The sequence below is a fragment of the Pleuronectes platessa genome, chromosome 1 (genome assembly GCF_947347685.1).
Source record: "Pleuronectes platessa chromosome 1, fPlePla1.1, whole genome shotgun sequence".
NCBI lineage: Eukaryota > Metazoa > Chordata > Actinopteri > Pleuronectiformes > Pleuronectidae > Pleuronectes > Pleuronectes platessa.
In genome coordinates this window covers 28,244,888-28,264,466 of record NC_070626.1, presented here as the reverse complement: position 1 = coordinate 28,264,466, position 19,579 = coordinate 28,244,888, and the positions used below count along the sequence as shown (strand labels likewise).

Sequence of the window (19,579 nt, the reverse complement as noted above, 5' to 3'; positions counted from 1 at the left end):
AGGTATCGTGATTACAGTGCAGTGCGCTACAACATCTTCTGAGATCAATGAGGAAATCTTTGAGTGACATAATATAAATGAAAACATTGTGTGATAAAGACAAATTCATAATTCTGACCCTTTAGGTCAAGTCTCTGAGCATCAACACGTCTAAAGTCTGACGGGCAAACAAGTGATTCCAGTTCCAAACACAGAAGCACTACAGCATAGCTTTAATTTATACTGTACATACAAAACAGAAGGTCTTCAGGAGTTACAAGTATTAAAATAGGTTTGCATTTCTATATATCAATATTGTTTAGTGTCACCCTTTGAGGACAGGAATTAAATGAGATCAGATGTCACTTACAGTATATACAGCAAAATTAACTGATACCTACATCATTAACATAACATGTACACCGAGAAACAAAGATTTCAGAACCAACAGCTTTCTGCTCGTTTGATTCGAGTACAACACAAGAGCATTTGTGTCCGTTGACCTGTGGGTCATTAGAACATGGTGGAAAACTTGCAAAGGCTCAAACTAAATTCAGTGGTTTGAAGTATTTGGCCTCAAACAGCAAACCAGAAACCAAAAAGGCAAACTTTACATTTCACTGAAACCCAAAGTTAAGTTTTTTGCAGAACGGAAACAAATCACTTATAATCTGCTTCATTTAATTATCGATCCATCTGTCAAAACAAATCCAAAAACATTAATACAAATGTTAGAGAGGGGGGTGTCAGAAAAATCCATTACAAACAAATGTGTTCCCATTTTTAAGCTATTAATAAAAAAACAAAACCAGGTCTTTGAGAGGGAAGGCAGAAGGCTTCATACAATCCATGGTCATATTTTGCCAGATCACCGTGTGTTAGAGGGTGAAGTAAAGTTTAGGTTGATAAAGTTTGTGATATCGAATGAACAGTGCAGCTCATGGGCATGGAGCTCTAGATGTCTTGAGTCCACCTGGATGAACTAAAGCTGATTTTACTGTGACGACTCTGCAGGTTGAAAATCATCCCACTGTTAAAACAAAGCACATCTGAATTCAATCAACCAACCAGGAGGGTTGTTTCCCCATTCACATGCTGCTCAATTGGCCATTTTGTCATTTAATCAATCAAATGAAGAAAATCAATTGTATATATATATATCACAGATGGATTGAATGGCAGTTTACACAGAGGTCTATGTTTTTGGCCATGATACGAGTTGATCAGTGAATCCTGTGGTTTTCCATTGATCTCTTCAGACTGGGTTTTAAGGACACACACACAGACACACACACACACTCCTCTCCTGTGCAACGGGGAGGGACATGAAACAGTAGAATCCTTTTCAGACAAGACATTTGAACAAGTCACAGTAGAAAGTTGATGATGTCATTGTTAACACAATATGCAACACACACGTTTCTGCTACTGCAGCGTGCCAAGAATATATCTGCTGTGAGAAAAGGATGATTTAAAGAATGATTTGATCTTTTAGGAGGTTTTTAACTGAAAACAAACACGGTGAGAACTTTACGTAGAAATAGAAAAACAACAAAAAAGGGACAAACCCAAGTCTGCAATTCAATTCATCTGTCACCAAGTGCTTTAAGAGACCAATTCAGATCAAATTAAACCTCATCCTGCCTGATGCCCCTGTAACCACACGGCTTTCACCTATTTGCTAATGTCAGTTCAGTTTTATCTGCTCATGTGAAGAATCATCGTCCCATTTTAGCTGTTAAAAGCAAATTTATTCAACAATAGCCCAAATGAAACTGTCTCTAAACATGATTAAAAAAGCTCATCACTGATGTAAAGGCTCTGATTTTGACCGGCAGCTCATATAAATGGTTGAAAATGTTTTCACTTCTGAAAACACGCTGCAGTAGCACCGTCTCGTCCAGTTTCTGTTTTTTAAAGCCAGAATAAACATCAAAGCTACGTATTTACATTAATATTCCTCTATCGGCTGTTAACGCAGAATTTCAAGTTTGCACTGCACAGGAGAGATGCATGAAAATCACTGAATGAATATAAACATCTAGATCTCTGCAGTTACGACATTTACAAATGTTTCTATTCATTTCCTGATGTCCTCTGCTCCACGTCCACGGAGAATTTTTCTTTTAAAGAAGGCTTCGAAAAAGTCTGACCAGTTAAAGCTGTTTGTGTTGAGTAGCAGTTGGAGGAGGAGACTCAAACGTAATTCAATCACAGATGTTTTTTCTTCAGTATCATTCGTATATTATCAAAATGAAATGGCAGCCTATTTCTATGTATCCGGTTAGAAACTGTGTTGCTCATAAATTCTCACTCACGATGATTAACCCAGATCGAAATATGAAAATGATTGTACGGTTTAATTATGAATTGAATAAAAGAAACTTCTTACATATGCATCATGACGAATTAGGTGTTAATAGAGGTTCTTTCTATATTGATTCATGAACATAAACTTTGTGGGAGCAGGGTTTTCAAACTCACTTCCTTTTTTTAAACCAACTCTTCATCTTTACACGGAATTTTGGAGACACTCGTCTATTTCGAGGTTCCAGTGCGCTGTGTTGAAAATAAAGAAAACGTGTCACTTCACCATTTCCTGTCAACGAGGGCACGGTCTCTCTGTCACCTGCAGTTTTAGCTTTCTTGTGCGTCGGTTTGTGATTGTACGATCTCGTGGAAACTTCCCCTGCGTGCACTCAACTACAACACTTTTTGTCCTGTGAAAATAAATATACAATTTACATGAACGTTTTATGGGCATCTAGAAATGACCAAAAGGGTCCCTTATGCACTTGGAAGAAAACTCAAGTCCTCTCTTAGAAATTAAAGAAGCCCCCGCCCCCTCCCCCCGGTTCCCAGAGGTGTACTTCACATTACTTTACCTGAGCGACTACACCAAATGTTTTGATTTCTGAACTGACATCAAAGAGAACAAACTATTTGCTGCCATATCACGATGCACAATACCGTCCAGATGACCCACCGCTTCACCCCAACATCAATAACGTGAATATCAGACACGAATCTGCCGGAGCTCAACTCAGTATCCGGGTCCACCTATTGCACGACTGCAAATCCCTGTTTGTTTTAGACCAAATCTTCAGCTGTGAAACAGAAAACAGCTCAAACCAGATCCAAACCTTCTGATGATTGTTAGAGGATGAGTACAGAACTGCACTAGAGAGACTTTCAACAAATATTAAATCAGATAAACGGCTCCGGAGCCTGATGCTGGTGTTCAATATTGCCACAATCATGTCAGCATCTACTCAAGAGGAAGATCAACAAAAGGCTCAAAGAAAAACTAAGTGTCCAGGTTTCTTCTCATGAACACAAATCCGTTCAGCAGTCTGTGTGAGAGCGAAGGGCAATGATGCTCTCCTGTCACGAGAAAAAATTAAATCTCCACTCCTTGAACCAGTCCGTGCGGGAAGAGGTCCGGGTCCCGGCTGGATGTCGGGTCAGTCTCGGACTTTAAAGCCACGGGAGTGCGACACCAGGTTCGCAGTCACTCGTTGACGTCCCAGATTTCCGAGAGCAGCGGGGGAAGCTTCTTGTCCTGGAGGCGAAGGGCAAAGACCTGCTCCGAGTGGACGCTGCTCAGCGTGCGGAGGCTCACCAGCTTCATCAGCATGCGGGGGAACATCAAGTGATCCTGAGGAGACGTTTAAAACAGTTTTTAAAGAAGGAAGAGAGGAGACTTCTTGCCTTTTGATCAAGTCAACAATGAGTGTCGCAATGAGTCATGTGGCTTTTAGTTCAAAGAAGAAAAACACAAAGTAACACAGGCTCTAGTTGCAGCTGCAGTAAAAGTTAAAACAGTTCCTCTATGCGTCCTTTTCTCCTCTAACACACAACCGCCCCGAGTCTGAACCAAAGGATTTAACCTCAGCCCTGACCCAATGTGCTTGTTGTGATGACAGCAACCGGGCTATGCTGACATACTGCCGGTCACAAGAGAAGTGCTTATGTAAACCACTCAGCACTTACATGCGGTCTCTTGATCATGATGTAAGAGCGCAGGGCGTCCACGTAGGGCTGCTGCAGCCGCTCCACCAAGTCATGATCCTGCACATTTGGTCGATCTAAACATAGTACAACAAACAAAACAAAGATTTACAACCTGTTCATCCTCTAATTGCAACAGATTATCAGATTGCTTTGATCTTTAAAGCCGTGGACATGGAGGATTCACTGTAGATTGTGTGCGTTCTGAATTCTGACCTGCAGAGAAGATGTTGATAGCGATGAGCAGAGCGTACTCGGCCTCGTCCAAGTGCAGGTCATTCATTCCTTTTGAAAACTCAAAGATGGGGTTAATGAACTCCAGCTGAAGCCCTGAGGAGGGGAAGGTTGAGAGAGACACAGGGAAATTAAAGAAGAGAGAGTGGTACACTGTTTCTTCAGCAGAGTAAGGTTATTGTTTGAAACCTAACCGATTTGAAGTATAGCTACAGGCCTCTGAGATACAAATGTTCTATCTGACGTACCAGGTCCATACCATCAGGGAACAAGATGCAGCACCTCTGAGTTACAAAATCAAAACATTCAACAATGGCTACAGATGCTCAACCTTTATTTGAGGCATTTAAAAACAAATGGGACAATCAGTTTGAGGGTTAATGAACATTCATATCCTCCATGAACACAAATGAGTAAATTCACCTGCTTTTGCGAAATCATCCTTATTATAACTGAAGTCCTTCAGAAACGTGATGCTGTCGATAGTAGGGTTGTACCGGCGTGACGTCTCCAGCAGCATGATCTGAGGGAGACGAACACATTCAGTTTGTTTTACAGCAACATTTACATCCATTCTAATGTTGCCTTACTCAAGAGAATGATTCCAGTCTTACTTATCAAACACTGGCCTGAAATCGAGCCAATCCCTAAAAGCCCAGGTGTCAGTATCCAAATTGAGAAATCAATTGAGGTGCATTCCCTATAAATCAGGACAAACCTCAATGGTGGACGTCTTCAGCAGAGCGATCTGATCCTCCCTCGTGAGCTCCAGGAAACCAGGAAGCTGCTTCGCAAAATCCACGATCTCCTGCACCGACATGATGGCGAGTTCGGTGAAGTGGGCGAACCGCTGCTGACGCACTTCTCTGTTCTGAAGGTCCTGACTCTGAGGCCACGGCTGTTTGATGCACACGCACAAATATATACATCAACAAAACACAAGCGTAGTTATGGATTGGTTGACATGTAGTAAACATTCCTCTGATATGTTTTGAAAGCAGCAGCCACAGATTCCGGGTTAAACCAGTATTCAAATCATCGAGGCTTTTACAAGAAGTTTCTGCTCACATAGCAGCTGTATCTTCTCCTTCACCTGCCAGGTCTTAGCAGATTAACAGCCACCCACACTGAACACCTACGCAAATGCAGCATCTTGTTCCTCGAGGCGTTCACTTACCGTGACTTTTGGGCGTTCGAGGAAAGACCTCTTGTTGCATTGCTTCTGCATGGTCACCAGCTTCTCGATCATCTCCAGCTGCTGAGGATCCAGCGTGACCACTTCCTGCGGAGGCGTGGGCGTGACCACGGTGGACGTGCGGGCCGAGTCCTCGTCGTGCTGCTTCTTCATCTTCTTGATTCTGATTTGCTCCTCGGAGAGGACACCTAAAGGTCAGAGGGGAGGATCAATGAAGAGGATCAATTTCATTCTCGTGTTATTCACTCTTCATGTCAGAGTGGAATTTACATCTTCTACATCTTTGACACTTTTGGTAAAAGGACAACTCACACTGCTCCAACATGCCGGCCTCCCGACACTTGCGCAGGCGACACTGCTGACACTTGCGGCGCATGTACATGTCCATCTCACAGCGGCCATTGTTCTTGCAGGAGTACTGGGCACTCTTGATGACGCTGCGTCGGAAGAAGCCCTTGCAGCCTTCACAGCTCAACACGTTGTAATGGAAACCCGAGGCCTTGTCACCACATACGCTGCACACCTCATTGCCCAACATCTTCGGAGCCGGCCCCTTCTTCCTCTTCACTGGCTGACCGTCTACACGCATGGAGTGAGGGGATAAATCATATTAAGAACCTTGAAGCACTTCAGTCAGAGACATTCCTTTAGGCAGTAATGTGACTAAACAGGGTTCCTGCAGGTTGCAACACGTTTAAACTTTAGACCTTTTAGAGAACAGAGTAGAGAACAACACTTGATGTGCTACATTCTCTCTCAATCTACAGAAAGACACGGTGGCTGTACTGAGATCAGTTCTGACGATCAGTTCAATGTTGGTCTTGTAGTTTTATTGCAGCTTGATTAATTGTATTGTATTGTTGAGACAGAAGTACAACACATGGAGACATTACAAACTAAGCAGACCACCAAAATATTTCTCTCAAAATAAAAACAACAATTATAAGGTGCAAAGGAAGCAGCATTAAATTGACGTTAATATAATTAAGATTTACCTAAATTATTGAAATATTTTGACATATTTAAGACCACTGCTCCCTGTGCACTTGTAAAACCTAATGAAATTACTACTACTACTAATAATAATAATAATAATAATAAAAAGAGTAACTATTAAAATCAAACTCCCGAGCTCACGGTGTTGTTACAAAAAGATCATGTCTGTTACAAACAGGTTCGTACAGTGCGGAAGATCACACCAGTTACACACAGAAAGATACTGGATGACACATCACACACACACGCACAACCCGACAACACTGTTGTATCAGGTGCAGACTGAATCTGCCAGAAAACACAAAGCATCTTGACCAAATTAAGATCAAACTGAATCATGTTCTGGAGTCATTGAGTCATTCCTGCTCTGACTTTGTCATTTTCAGAAACACAAAGGGCAGTGACATTACCGGGAACTGCAGTTCAGATTCATACAGGGAAACTTAAAGAAAACTATTTAAAGACTTCAAAAATACAAAGGATTCAGATGTAACATCGGCTCAAGTTGTATATTGAAGCCAGTCCCCCCCCCTCTCACCTATGCTGCTGCTGGACGTGTCCCCGGCAGCCGGGTCCAGCTTGATGTCGCCCGTCTCCACCGGCAGGGGGCTGCTCATCTTGGTCAGTGAAGGGCCGTTGTGAGGGGGGGCATGGAAGTCATCAGGCTGGGAGAGGTCAGCGAGCGACAGCAGGCCGCCGCGCTTCACTGTGGCGCCTCCGCTGCTCTCCTCAACCAGGCAGTCCAGCTGCAGCTCAGAGGCCCCTTCAAACACCTTACTCTCATCTGACAGAGGAGACACACAAACACGTTCAGGACCATCTGCAAACACCTTGTGACGCTACACTGATACGTTTCCAACACAAGTTTACACTGGTCCTTATCAGTTTTGGCTATTGTCCAAAATAAACGTTTAGCGTACATTAACCAAGAGGTGGTACACAACAAACACACAAAGCTCATGGAATAAATAAGATTTATGTGAAGGGTAGTATTTGAATTTCTGCAATTCTTTTGTTCGAGACTGTAGGAATCAAAGCAGTCGTGTGTGTGTGTGTGTATATAACTTTTCAATGTTTTTTTTTTTTTTTAAACATAAATGTGTTACATGTTAGCTGCATTGTTAATCCTGTCAAATCAAAGCTTTCATATTGGCACATATCAGCCGACTGATACTGATATGACAGTGAAGGTCTCATATCAGTGGACATCATCAGCCAACTGATAAAAGAGCCGGGCCCTGCTGATAACATGTGAGAGAAGCGTCTCTCACCATGACCAACATCTGGGATATCAGTCACAGACAGCGTGGACATCTTCTGCACAACAGCTTGTCATTACGAAACCAACGTGCACCTGTGAAGCACAGAACAGAAGCAGATTTGATTAACGTGAGTACGACCACTGACCGAGGGAAAAGCTAAATCTCCTGAAGCAACATTAAACCTGAGAGAGACAGAAACACAATGTTGACAACCACCTGTTACTTATCTAATGGTGCACAACTTGGATTCATGTCAAGTTGCACCAAACACTTCTGTAGTTAACTTAGATTTAAATTCATTTCACAGAGTTCTTTCTGTCGCCAACAGAAGTGTCATGAACAGGAGAGGATTTCTATGGGGAGAGTGTTTAACTGTATATCGGCTTTGTACAGATTTAAAAACAGAGACGAGGTTAAATGACAAAAGGGAAGATGTTTATCGTTCAAGTTCTTGGAAAGATCTAAAATATGAAAAGTCTTGTAGTCAACCGAGACCCAGCCGACAAATATGTGCAGACTGGAAAGTGGACAGGCTGTGAAAGCAGAAATGAAAGTCAGTCATGTGCCACATATGGATGCATTTCAGGAAACTGACTCAGCGGGCACTCGTGCTTGATTTTCAGTTAATTTTAAAACAACCTGCAGGAAAGAAAATCAGGTTATAAAATATTATCCATCTATCTGAAGTTTATCTCACAAGTTAGCCCCTTGTGGTTTTGTAATATTACATCATAACACTGCACGTTAGTTTAATCGGTTTCATTAGTTGGCTTTTTTTAGGATGAATGAAACGGGTAAAATCCTCTACAACTGATTATATAATATAACATTGTCATAAGCATTATTCTGGAAGATCAATTCATTTCAATGCTGCCTAAAAAAAAAAGTTACGGAAAATTACATTACATTACATTTCTGTACATGGCTGACGATTTTGTCCAAAGCGAATTACAATTATTACACTCAACATTTATGAGGGGCCATTTTAGGGGTTCAGTATCTTGCCAAGGACACTTCGGCATGCAAATGGGGAAGGGTGGGATTGGAACCGGCAACCTTCTTGTTGAAGAACCACCTCTCTACCACTAGGCCACACCGCCCAAATACTTTCAGTTCGATTTAATTTATTTTTATCACACCATATTTATCTTAAGGCTCTTTACACAGAAAGGGTGAAACACTGGAGAGAAATACAAATTCAAAATCCTCTTGCACAACCAGTAACAGGGTGAACGGACACCTGCCTCTACAGGTTGAACTGGTACTTAAGATTAAACCATATAAAAGAAATCTATTACGTCATGCTGCTTCACTTGAATTTTAGAAACCTGAGAAATGTTTGATTCCTTTTTGAACAATCCAAACTAGAACTGATCTGTTTCAAGTAAAGAATTCCTTGTTTATTTTATGTATTTTTTCCAGATTTAGTTTCGGTGAACACTGGACACTATGTTTACAAGCCTGTTTATGATCCACGGAATAACAACACAGCCAAATCTCTTGTAGCATTCCAGATGATAAGGCCACTTGCCATACGTAAAACTGATAATCGAACATAAACAGTTTCTTTGACCATTGTGACGATAGGCCACCTGCTAGCTGCACCATTTGCTTTATGTTATTGTGCAAATTCCACATAGTGACAGGGAGAGATAAACAAATAATGTGGTTTTGAATATATGACCACAAGCAATTTCACTTTTCCAGGACCACAACACAGGGTCATTTCGTAACTTCTCACAAAAGCTGATCACAGGTTCAAGTCAAAAAAGTTGAAATTCCTAAAGGTAGTATTTACTGCACAACTGGATTTATTTTCTTTTCTTTTCAGGAAGAAACAACAAATGTCTGTTTCAAATTCACTTAAACTCTGGTCAGACTACGTGGGTGACAAATTAAAAGGAAAACTTCAATTGAACATTGAATGAAAACACTAAAGTGGTGACGGCAGTAACTTTCCAAGCCCAGCAGATAATCGTGTAAACATGGTTTTCATGTGGTAAACTAGAAGAGCACTTATTCGAGAAATCATATTCCTCCACCAACAATCCCAAACATGTCTGTCTAGCTCTCATTAAATAAGAAAAAGGATAATCTGCTATTCTACAAACCTGTGGATGTAAACACCCTAAATACGTCTGGTCTTTACATCTCAATTTAAAAAATGATTTGTCATGAAACTTTTGAACTTGCAATGTTCAACGATAAGTGAAATTCCTCAATTAGCCGTTAAGCCAGACCTGCAAAGCATGGTTTCATGGTGCAGTAGTTTTTCAGTGTTGCAGCTGAGAAGCAAACAAACAGAGATTAAGAGGCTATTGTTGCAGCTTTAAGATAAAAGCTTCCACACAGGATGTAGTAGAGTTTCCTTGGTGGTTTCTGGCTTTTTCAATAATAGAAATGATTGCAATAGGTTATTCGAAAATTCGGAAAAGTATGATTATGACGGATACTGTATTGTTTTAATATAATTGTCAGAATTGAGCAGTCATGTTGCTATTTAACTGACAGAAAGAATCAAAGTCTAATAGGATTTTCTACAAAAGTCTATATTTGACCATTTAAATGAGAAAGCACTCTCGCTCTAGATAACATCAGTCAACAGATAAATAAAACCAGAAGGACCACATTTTTATACTAAGCCCCACTCAGCTCCAGTGAACCTGCTCCACTGACTCTGTGACAGGCATCGATTTCCTCTGATCTTACCTCTGAAGTCGATGTCTTGTTTACCGCCGATGCATCTTTCCCACGCGAGTCCTCGGCCTCAGTCTGTCACTGTCCCCGCGCCACGACGCACGACTTGCTGGAGCGATGAGCCCCGATGCCGAAACCACCGCGAGTCACTGGGCTGAAGTTTAATGACTTGATATCTTGAAGAGTGCGAGGAAAAAGAAAAAAGAAGACAACTCTCTTTCCACTATGCCCTATGGGAGACAGGAGGGAAAACAGACAGAGAGGAGGGGAGGAGGGGGGGGAGAGAGAAAGAGGAAACACAAGAGGTTACTACTGGTCATGTATGGCTCCTAACTCCCCACAGACCTGTGGTGTTCCAGTCTTTTTCACTGAGATTATTTAGCAAACAGATTTTACTAAGAACAGCCTCATAAAACACACACACACACACACACACACACACACACACACACACACACACACACACACACACACACACACACACACACACACACACACACACACACACACACACACACACACACACACACACACACACACACACACACACACACACACACCTCAAAATAACCCCAAGCTTTCTACAGTTCTTTCAAAGTAAAACCACTAATGTGGTTCAGTGAATAAGACGAAATACTATCAGCAACAGAAAGCCTCTCTCATCGAAATGTCACAAAAGCAATACTACATCTAGATTGAATGCATCAATCAGTTCACAGGAAAAGACTAATGTGATGTTCATATATTGGGAAACCACAAATCAATATGTCCGACGTCATGTCAGCGTTGCAGATCACGATGGACATTTTTCTGTGATTTTGATCTTTTCTGAAGCAGCTAAACAGAAACAGTTGTTTCCACAGGCTGCTCATTGTCTGCTAATCCAACAGGTATCAACTTTTATTGGGTCAGTTCACATTCTGTGGTCGTAAAACAACTTCTACTCTTCACTGTGACCTTATGTCATCCCCACCCTGATCCCTCTGCTCCGGTCCAATGTCCCCTGCATCTTATCAGTCAGTCACCTTTGTCCGTGAGCGTGTTTTCACAGACGACTGGAAATGAAATCACCAACAAAAAAATCTATCGCACACACACAGGATAAAACCAAAAGGCACTGATTGTATTTTACACTTGACAGCCTCGTCCTGTACTCACACAGTCGTCAATGACATGTTGTGTTCAGGACACATCTACTTGTATGTTGTTAAAAAAAGCCATCACACTCATAATGAGCCGGTTCCCTTGATTACAACCTTCTACAGCTGAATGTAAGTTGCTAGTCAGCGCAAAAACTTCATCACTTCATAAGTATGAAAACCAAACCGGATGAGTTCTGGTTGCATATGAGTTAATGAGCCAATTTTTAGCTGACATCCGATTATCAGGTGTGAGCAAAACGAATATAATATATAGGACTAACGTTTACTTAGCAACACGAGCTGAAACAATCACTCAACTGCTCAGTTCATTGTTAACAAATGAATCACCAGCGAAATATTCTCTACATTTCTGGATAGACAGAGGATGTGGAGACTAGAGATGAAACCAAATATGACTGGTCTGGTATCAGCTAGTATACGTCTCAGTGCACTGTCCTGATACCGAGTCCTTTAAGTATATGTCTATGTGTTTACAGCAGTGATTTCCAGGATAGTGTAGCCGTTAGACAGAGTTAGATAAAATGTCTGAAATTTGACAATATGTCACGCTGGAAAGTTCCACGTGTAAAATGGCGATTTGCACTGTACATAGGACTTCAGTTTTGTGCAGTGGTGCTAGTGTTGCCAATCAAAACACTAGCAATCTCATAAAACCTCTTCCATACAGGCTTAGTAGTGCACACCTGTTAGAATATGTTCTACAGGTTGTTATGTGTCTTTAATGCACTGGAATCGGATCGGTACAAAGTCCAGGTATCGCAGCCGGTACCGGGAAGAGGAAATGTTTGATTGGAACATCTCAAGTGGAGACGTATCGTCCATCTTTGCAGACAGTCAATGATTTTTCTCCTGGCTCTTTGCCAACCCCTCCCTAACTGATATAAACCAAACACTGAATCTGTTAATCAGGAACAGGTTTTCCATTGTTGCAAAGGGAAATAACAAACCCCTCAAAAATATGACATCTATGTGACATTTTCCGTCACTGTCCGGGGGAACACGTGGAGGCGTTTGTGAAAGTGATTATTACTTCCCTCTCACTACACCTGACTGTACAAATACAGTCAGCACAAGCGAGTGGGAATCGTCCCTTTCTCAAAGTCTCAGAGCGCCGGCGGATGCAACTCGCCCATGTGAAGCAAAAACGGACAAACCCACTCAGCAACAAGTCAGAGTGAAAGCAAAGAGTCAGTGCTTTCAGGAGTCAGCGGCTCCACCAGCCACTGTTCCCATGAATGAAACACGAAACCAGTGATGGAAGAAGAAGTGGTCGATCCGGTGCTGCCAGGCCCTGCAGACCCCACCCAGTGGTCTCACTTCTTCTCCCTGGAAGAGCTCGTGTGCTCGGTTTAACACAGGGTGGAGACACACGTCCGGTCCACCCGGCTTCTAAAGACTGATAGAGATGTAAGAGTGGATCCAGGCTGACTCACACTGTGGAGCATCACCAACATGGAGGAGAGAGAGAGAGAGAGAGACAGAGAGAGAGAGAGAGAGCTGACAAAACAAGGGACCTCAAAGACACGTGTGGGTGGAATCAAGGACATTCAGAGACAACAACCAGGGATAAGGACAGATCATTAAGAATCAGACTGTCTCATCCCTTTGTCTGGACACATGAGTCTCCACTGTCTCTGAGGTGGTGGGTGTCCACAGGCTAAAGATGTCATTTCGCAACCGGGCGAACTTTGTTGACGCTTAAAAGACCAAAAAAAGTAAAACGAGTTAAATCCCATGTGATGAGTTTCATGATGAATCTGACACCTGGTGAGAAAGGTCGAGTGGCTGTTCCATCCACAGACTTGCGACCATCACTAGCCAAGTTAGTTAGTTAGTTAGTTAGTTAGTTAGTTAGTTGAGAAGTCCTGCTAGTTAGCTAGGAGGTAAACACAAAGTTAGCCTAAACTTGGGCTCGTGATGAAGTCAGTTTGAACGTGAGCAGTGAGCGCTGCTGGATCCATGATAACAGATTAGCTCAGATTAGCTTCAATGCTCAGTCCGAACAAGGCCGACACTGTTAACATTAGCTCAACCCACCCGCGTTCCGGAGGAACTCCCCGCTAACACCTTGAGCTCGGCTAGCTCAGCTAGCTAGTAAGCACGATGAGACAAGGTGACGTCGGTGGATTTACCGGAGTTTCCAGGCAGTTGTCGATCCGGTGAGGGCGAGTCCGTCTCGGGCTGTGGTTCGTGTTGACAGCGGCTCTGACAACCGACGCTAGCGTGTTAGCTCGCTATGCTAACCAGCGTACATCCATCATGTGATCCAGCGGCCCGGTCTGAGGCTGAGGCAGGAAGCAGATGCTCTGCCCTGCGGGAGGTCTTACAGGCAGCAGGGGTTAAACGTTGACTGTTCTGCCCTGCTGCTAGTCTTACAGGAAGCAAAGGCAAGTGATGACTGCTCTGCCCTGCGGTAGGTCTTACAGGCAGCAGTGGTAAATATCGAGGTGTATCTGATCAGTGCTCTGCCCTGCGATTAGTGTTGCAGGCAGAGGAGGTGGATGCTAACCGCTTGCCCTGCAGAGTGTTTTACAGGCAGCAGGAGTGCGTGTAAGTGGTGATGTTCAGGAAGTCAAACATAAACTTTCAATGTCCAGCTTATACATTATTTTCACTCTATTCTTCTGTTATCTGTAAACCTATTATTAACGTCCTTTTGTTTTCCAAGTGATCCTTAAACAAAACAGTCACTTCGTCAGACATACAACTTATTAAGGAAGCTCTACTTTAATATTATAAATATTGTTATTACTTTAGCTTTAAGAGCCAGAGAAAATAATGTATCTTTAGTTGCAATAACAGATTTCACCTCCTTTCTCTCTCTGAATAACTACCGAGCCGCCGCTAGAGGGCAGACGCTTCCCAGGCAAGACAGGAAGTTGAAGCGGATGTGTACATTTTATTTCCGCCGAGGAAGAAGAAACCCGAGGAAAACAATCACAAACCACTGATGTTTGTTCATTGCTTCTTGCGCGTTTACACAGTTTTTGACACAATCGCGTAGTTTCTACAGAAGTGACACAATGCCGGTGATCTGTGCGGCGACAGGCTGCAACAACAAGTTCGTTAAAGGGTCGGAAATACGATTCTACAGGTGAGTTCACACCGGAGGAGCAGAAGCTTCACGTTAGCTTCAATGATAATTTGATTAAAAACGCAGCTTAGAAACAAACACGATTGACTTTAAATCACGTCCTCTTTAGCAGTGCAGCGTTTTTAGTCTCATTAATATCTTTAATAACCGATTCAATAATAGAACATGGTGCAACTTACAAGAGCTGATGTTAGCAGACGTTCACGTAGCTATGATAAATCTATATTTCCACCCATTATCAAAACAATATGGCATCATACAATGACTTGTATGTTTGCTGGTTTAAGTTTTGGTCTCCCTCGCTGGAGATGAGATGTGTGTGTCAGTCAGTTTCAAACAGGAAACAGTTACAATGATTCAAAAAATATCTGCAAATTCTAGAGAAATTATCCAGATCTAATCGGTGAACTGCTTGTAGAAAAACCAAATGGATCTGCCCTCAGAGTTGACCTAACCTGACGACCACTGAGTATCTGTGGGGAGATCATTAACATACCGAGTGCAAGAAAACTCCAAGAACACCTGAGAACATGAAGTCACCTGCAGGAAGAGAAGGAGAATCCATCGATCATTCTATAAGGAAAAGTCTTGGTTAAATGCAACAAGTGTTTGCAAGCTAACAAAGGTTTTGGGGATTTGCAGCAGTCATTGTTTAATGTCTTTCCTACGTTTTATATTAAAAAAAGGTATTTTAATCTTTTTATTTCAAGTTGATCCGAAATCTAGTTTTATCAAACAACTGTATCAGCGTAAAGCTTAACTATCAATTAAGAAATGTAATATATTTAGAAAAACACAAAGTTGAAAGCAATTATACATCTTAAACATTAGCTCTGCTCGTCACTGACCCTCTCTAAAAAATACATATTGCTAGTTTATCCTGATGTAGTGAAATTAGACCACAGCATTAAATCACATGGAATTGTCTTGATTTCGCCGGATGATGTGAATATAGAAAATCTGACATTCAGCCAGTTGAACTGTAGCTCGTCTGCAGATGTTTGACAGAAAACGTCAAACTTTACAATCAGCTTCATGTTATTCCTTTGTTTACAAAGAGCACTCACGGTGTATATATAAATATAAATTATCTGACTTGAGGCAGTGAATGAGAGACCAAAAAAAAAAAAAATAGTGTAATAACATACAAAATAACATAGAAAAAATTGTACATATTTGACAGATTTGGAATAAGATCTTGTTAAAACGGTTTAAACTGGTCTAAAGCCGTCTCCTCCCTTTCCTGTGTCTCAGGTTCCCACTCAGCAAACCTCAACTGGCCAGCAAATGGGTTCACAGCCTGGGGATGAAGAACTTCCTCCCGACCATCAACACCTGCCTCTGCTCAGAGCACTTCAGGGCCGACTGCTTCAGGGACTACAACGGCAAACAGTTCCTGAGAGAGGACGCAGTACCCACCGTTTTCATCGGACAGGATTCCTCAAAGGTGCAGACTCACAACTTTATATCGAATATTCCTCGGTGGAGTTTGTTTTCGAACTTATTTTGGTCTTCTCATTTTGAGGATATTATTTGTTCATTTCACGCTCAGATTTTGTAATGTTTCCCTTCAGAATCCTGCCGTCGCTTTGGCTCAAAACTGTTTGTCTGCACTCAGATTTTTTACAGCTGCACTAATATTCTGTGCTTCAGTTCCAGCATTTCAGGAAAACTAAAAGTGGAACGAGGAAATAATGCTCTCAAAATGAAAGAACACGCTTGAATCAAATAGGGAAGAAAGTCGTTATTCCATCCTAACAACAGGTGGTGATGAGAACCAGTCGCTCTGCCTGATAACTGTGAAAATCCCACAGATTGAACTTCGTAAACGAGGAGTTGTGCCGAAGGAGACGCCCGCTGCTCCTCAACTCGGAACGCAAGCGGACAGAGACAAAGCGAGAGAAGCTGCCAATCTACGCAGAGAAAGGAGAGGAGGAATGAGGGTGAGATTTCTGCTGCTGCCTCTGAATGATCATATCAGGGATTTGAATGTGACGTGAACTATTGTAATTACATAACCTAACTTGTACTTGTTGTCACAGGGAGGGAGAGGTGGCCGTGGAGGAAAACATCTGTCCGAGAGGTGAGACACTTTTATTCTCGCAGATCCGAGACATTGTTCTGATTACAGACGTTAATAAATGCATCAAGAACAGACTCTGGTTAAAGAGACGACTGGTTGATATCTGTTTTTCTCCCTCTGGATCACGCAGGCAGTCGCTTGCAGCCAAAAGCCGAGTGTACGACAACAAAGGTCATCTGCTCTCCAACGACAAAGACATGTGTGACTGTCTGGACGTGGACTGCATGGGCTGCTTCTACGCCTGCCCCGAGTGCGGCTCGCGCAAGTGTGGGGTGGAGTGCCGCTGCGACAGGAAGTGGCTTTACGAGCAGGTGGAGGTGGAAGGTGGAGAGATCATCCGGAACAAGTTTGCTCTTTAGTTGACGGTGACTCTTGGGTTGTAAAGATGGATCCAGAGGGATTCTGGGAAACGTTCAGCTCCAGGTCAGTCTGGTTTACGGTCAAGACTCTGAAGCTGTGTAAACAGATCTTCCACTGACAACACGTTCTGCAACGCTGCCCCCTGTGGCAGTAAACGGAACAGAACAGTGTACGTGTTCTGCTGGATGTCAGATGTGTTTTTTCTGGTTTTCTCTTTTCTTTGTCAGTTTTATGTAACAACTTTTCTTAATAAACTTTTAATATTTGACGTCTGCTCTGTTGATTTATCAAAACCTCTGCAGAGGAGTGATTAACTGAAGTTTCCATGTCCGGCTGCTGCCAGTGAAATTATCTCAAGCTCCACTTTGTTCTGGTGAGATGCTGAAAAACATTAACTTAATTTTTAATTGGATTGTTGCAGAAGGAAAAACATGAAATCATATTATGTAAGAAACACGGAACTGACACTGGGGCTCAGAAGGTCCAAGGAGAATTAAAGGATTTTACTTATACACTTTTAATGTGATCTGTTGGTGTTTATATAGTTTTTTTTTCAGATAAATATTATTCTCCAGCACAGTAACACTTAAATTCATGAGGAATAAATAGGAATTCTAAGCTGTAATGTTTTGTTTGCGTATTGAATGCAAAATAAACAAAGAAAGATGAAAATATTTTTGTCTTTGCTACAGTCGTGCTTCAAAACTCTTCCACCTCAACGATCTCTGTCACTGCGTCTGACCTGAAACAGCTGATTCCTCATGTTCTGCTCGTCACAGCCAAGAAAAACAAATAACTTCCTCCTGCCGAAGGCAAACTGAAAAACTGGGTGAGATGTCAGGACAGTATCGTGACCTGGGATAAACCGGATACAACTTTAAATCTTACGCATGACCACTTCTACTCCAGAAGCTGATGAATGAAAACATCTATTGGCCCAAACAACAATCCCCCTTTAAATCAACAACAATGTCAAAAAACGTCCAATCAGACATTGTTAAAGAGAGCGATAACAAATTCCTGGTTCCTCCCTGACCCCCACACATCCTTTCATTAAGTTTGTAAATCAACCAACTCAATGGACAAAGTGAAAACAACCTCTGGAGGTCATTAATATAATAATTAAATTAACAATTTAAGGTGTAATTGAAAGGTCGAAGCTAAACCTTTAATCTAAAAGTCTGTCTGTCCCGTGCTCAGTCTTGAGGAGAGGTCTAGAGGAGTCCTTCCTAATTTATAATTAAGGATAAAAGTCATAATACCATTAAGTTTATCACAGAAAGCCCTACCGGTCTAAGTTTATTACATTTGACACATAGCTTTTTAAGAAGGAAAGACATTATTAAATTGTTAAAAGTCATCTCAGGAATCCTACTGCTATAAACAAACCCTTTTAAAACGTCACTAGAGTTTCTCTTATTTCCATTCGGACAGGTTGTTTGATTATCCCAGACCGGAGCCGTCCTGCCACGTCCCCCTGTGCACTAACAAACTGCAGCAGGTGAGCAGCATGACACAGCACTTCATCACGCTGCCAAGTCATGTCTCATCTGGACACATCGTCCTTGAGCCCGGCCGGAGGTCAGGTGTCACCGGCCGCTGTTCCATTTCCTCTGTTTGTGTCCAGGGGGCAGAGGAATCACAAGAGAGGGGAGCTTTGGTTTTTTAAGATGTTGTGTAAATGAGAAGGAATGCATTTTCAGTAAAGTTGTCTTCATGATGTATCTTATACAGAAGCTCGTTTTTTTAAAAGGGCTTCGTATAAATAAAGCTTATTAATATGTATAAACCCGCGTCAGTGTGTGGAGCGAGCGAGTCGTTCATCACAGCGGCTGACGTTTGGTTACAAACTTTAATTTAACGGAGCGAATTGACTTTGCACAGAGAGCAGAGGATGCTTGAAGATGCCTCTCGTCCTCCTCTCGTCCTCCTCTCGTCCTGCAGGCTGCAGGCAGGGGATCGATCAAGTGTTTCCAGACTCCGCTCGTCACTGTCTGACTCTGTGACCCTCGGCCGCATCTTCATCACCTCGCGTCTCGACGGTGGCGACAGAATCCTGTCCGGGCTCCGGTGTGAGCTGCCAGGATCCTCACCTGCAGCTCAGCCCCCCCCCAACCCCCTAATCCATCTTCACTGCCGTCCAGTCATCATTTACTAAATCCTCGTCCCCGCCTTTAAATCCCTCGGTGCCCCGGCCCCCTTGTACCTGTCTGACCTCCTCCACCCCGTCACTCCATCCTGGAAACTTTTGTCATCGGACACGTTCTCGCTCTGCAGCCTCTGCATCATCCGGAGAACCTACACCCCCCCCCCCCCCCCCCCCCCCCTCTGGGGCTCTCTCCCATCAGAAATCTGCATTGCCCCATCTCTGGACTCTTTTAAAACTCAGCTCAGTCCTTGAGACGAGTTGATTACTTAATTCTGCAGCAACAACGACTTTGTGGGAACCCCTTTAAATCCTGTGTTCAGTCATACAGGCCCTGACTGCAATGGGCCAGGGTTGGA

The 19,579-nt window shown here is 42.6% G+C and overlaps 2 protein-coding genes across 5 annotated transcripts; one reads left to right on the top strand and one right to left on the bottom strand.

Moving 5' to 3' along the window:
• Positions 1-195: 195 nt before the first annotated feature.
• Positions 196-13,924, bottom strand: nr1h3 (nuclear receptor subfamily 1, group H, member 3). Of its 2 annotated transcripts, none has more exons than XM_053432491.1 (11): positions 13,575-13,924; positions 10,387-10,604; positions 7,687-7,769; positions 6,954-7,199; positions 5,732-5,998; positions 5,402-5,607; positions 4,943-5,122; positions 4,648-4,747; positions 4,207-4,320; positions 3,973-4,067; positions 196-3,637 (listed from the first exon to the last, which is right to left on the bottom strand). In XM_053432491.1, exons 3-11 carry the CDS (start codon positions 7,727-7,729, stop codon positions 3,491-3,493), a joined length of 1,398 nt encoding a protein of 465 aa, XP_053288466.1. In that variant the 5' UTR covers positions 7,730-7,769; positions 10,387-10,604; positions 13,575-13,924; the 3' UTR covers positions 196-3,490. The 2 variants fall into 2 exon arrangements, with proteins under 2 accessions (XP_053288466.1, XP_053288385.1); XM_053432410.1 differs by having other exon boundaries at positions 13,670-13,923.
• On the top strand, positions 11,535-17,785 carry arl14ep (ADP-ribosylation factor-like 14 effector protein). 3 transcript variants are annotated; one of them, XR_008339881.1, is made up of 6 exons: positions 14,425-14,631; positions 15,886-16,078; positions 16,446-16,574; positions 16,674-16,714; positions 16,845-17,137; positions 17,767-17,785. XR_008339881.1 is itself a non-coding variant. In XM_053432730.1 (5 exons), coding segments are annotated over exons 1-5 (594 nt in total). In that variant the 5' UTR covers positions 11,535-11,643; the 3' UTR covers positions 17,074-17,342. The 3 variants fall into 3 exon arrangements, 2 of the variants coding, with proteins under 2 accessions (XP_053288705.1, XP_053288587.1); XM_053432730.1 differs by lacking the exons at positions 14,425-14,631; positions 17,767-17,785 and adding an exon at positions 11,535-11,645 and having other exon boundaries at positions 16,845-17,342; XM_053432612.1 differs by lacking the exon at positions 17,767-17,785 and having other exon boundaries at positions 16,845-17,342.
• Positions 17,786-19,579: the final 1,794 nt, after the last annotated feature.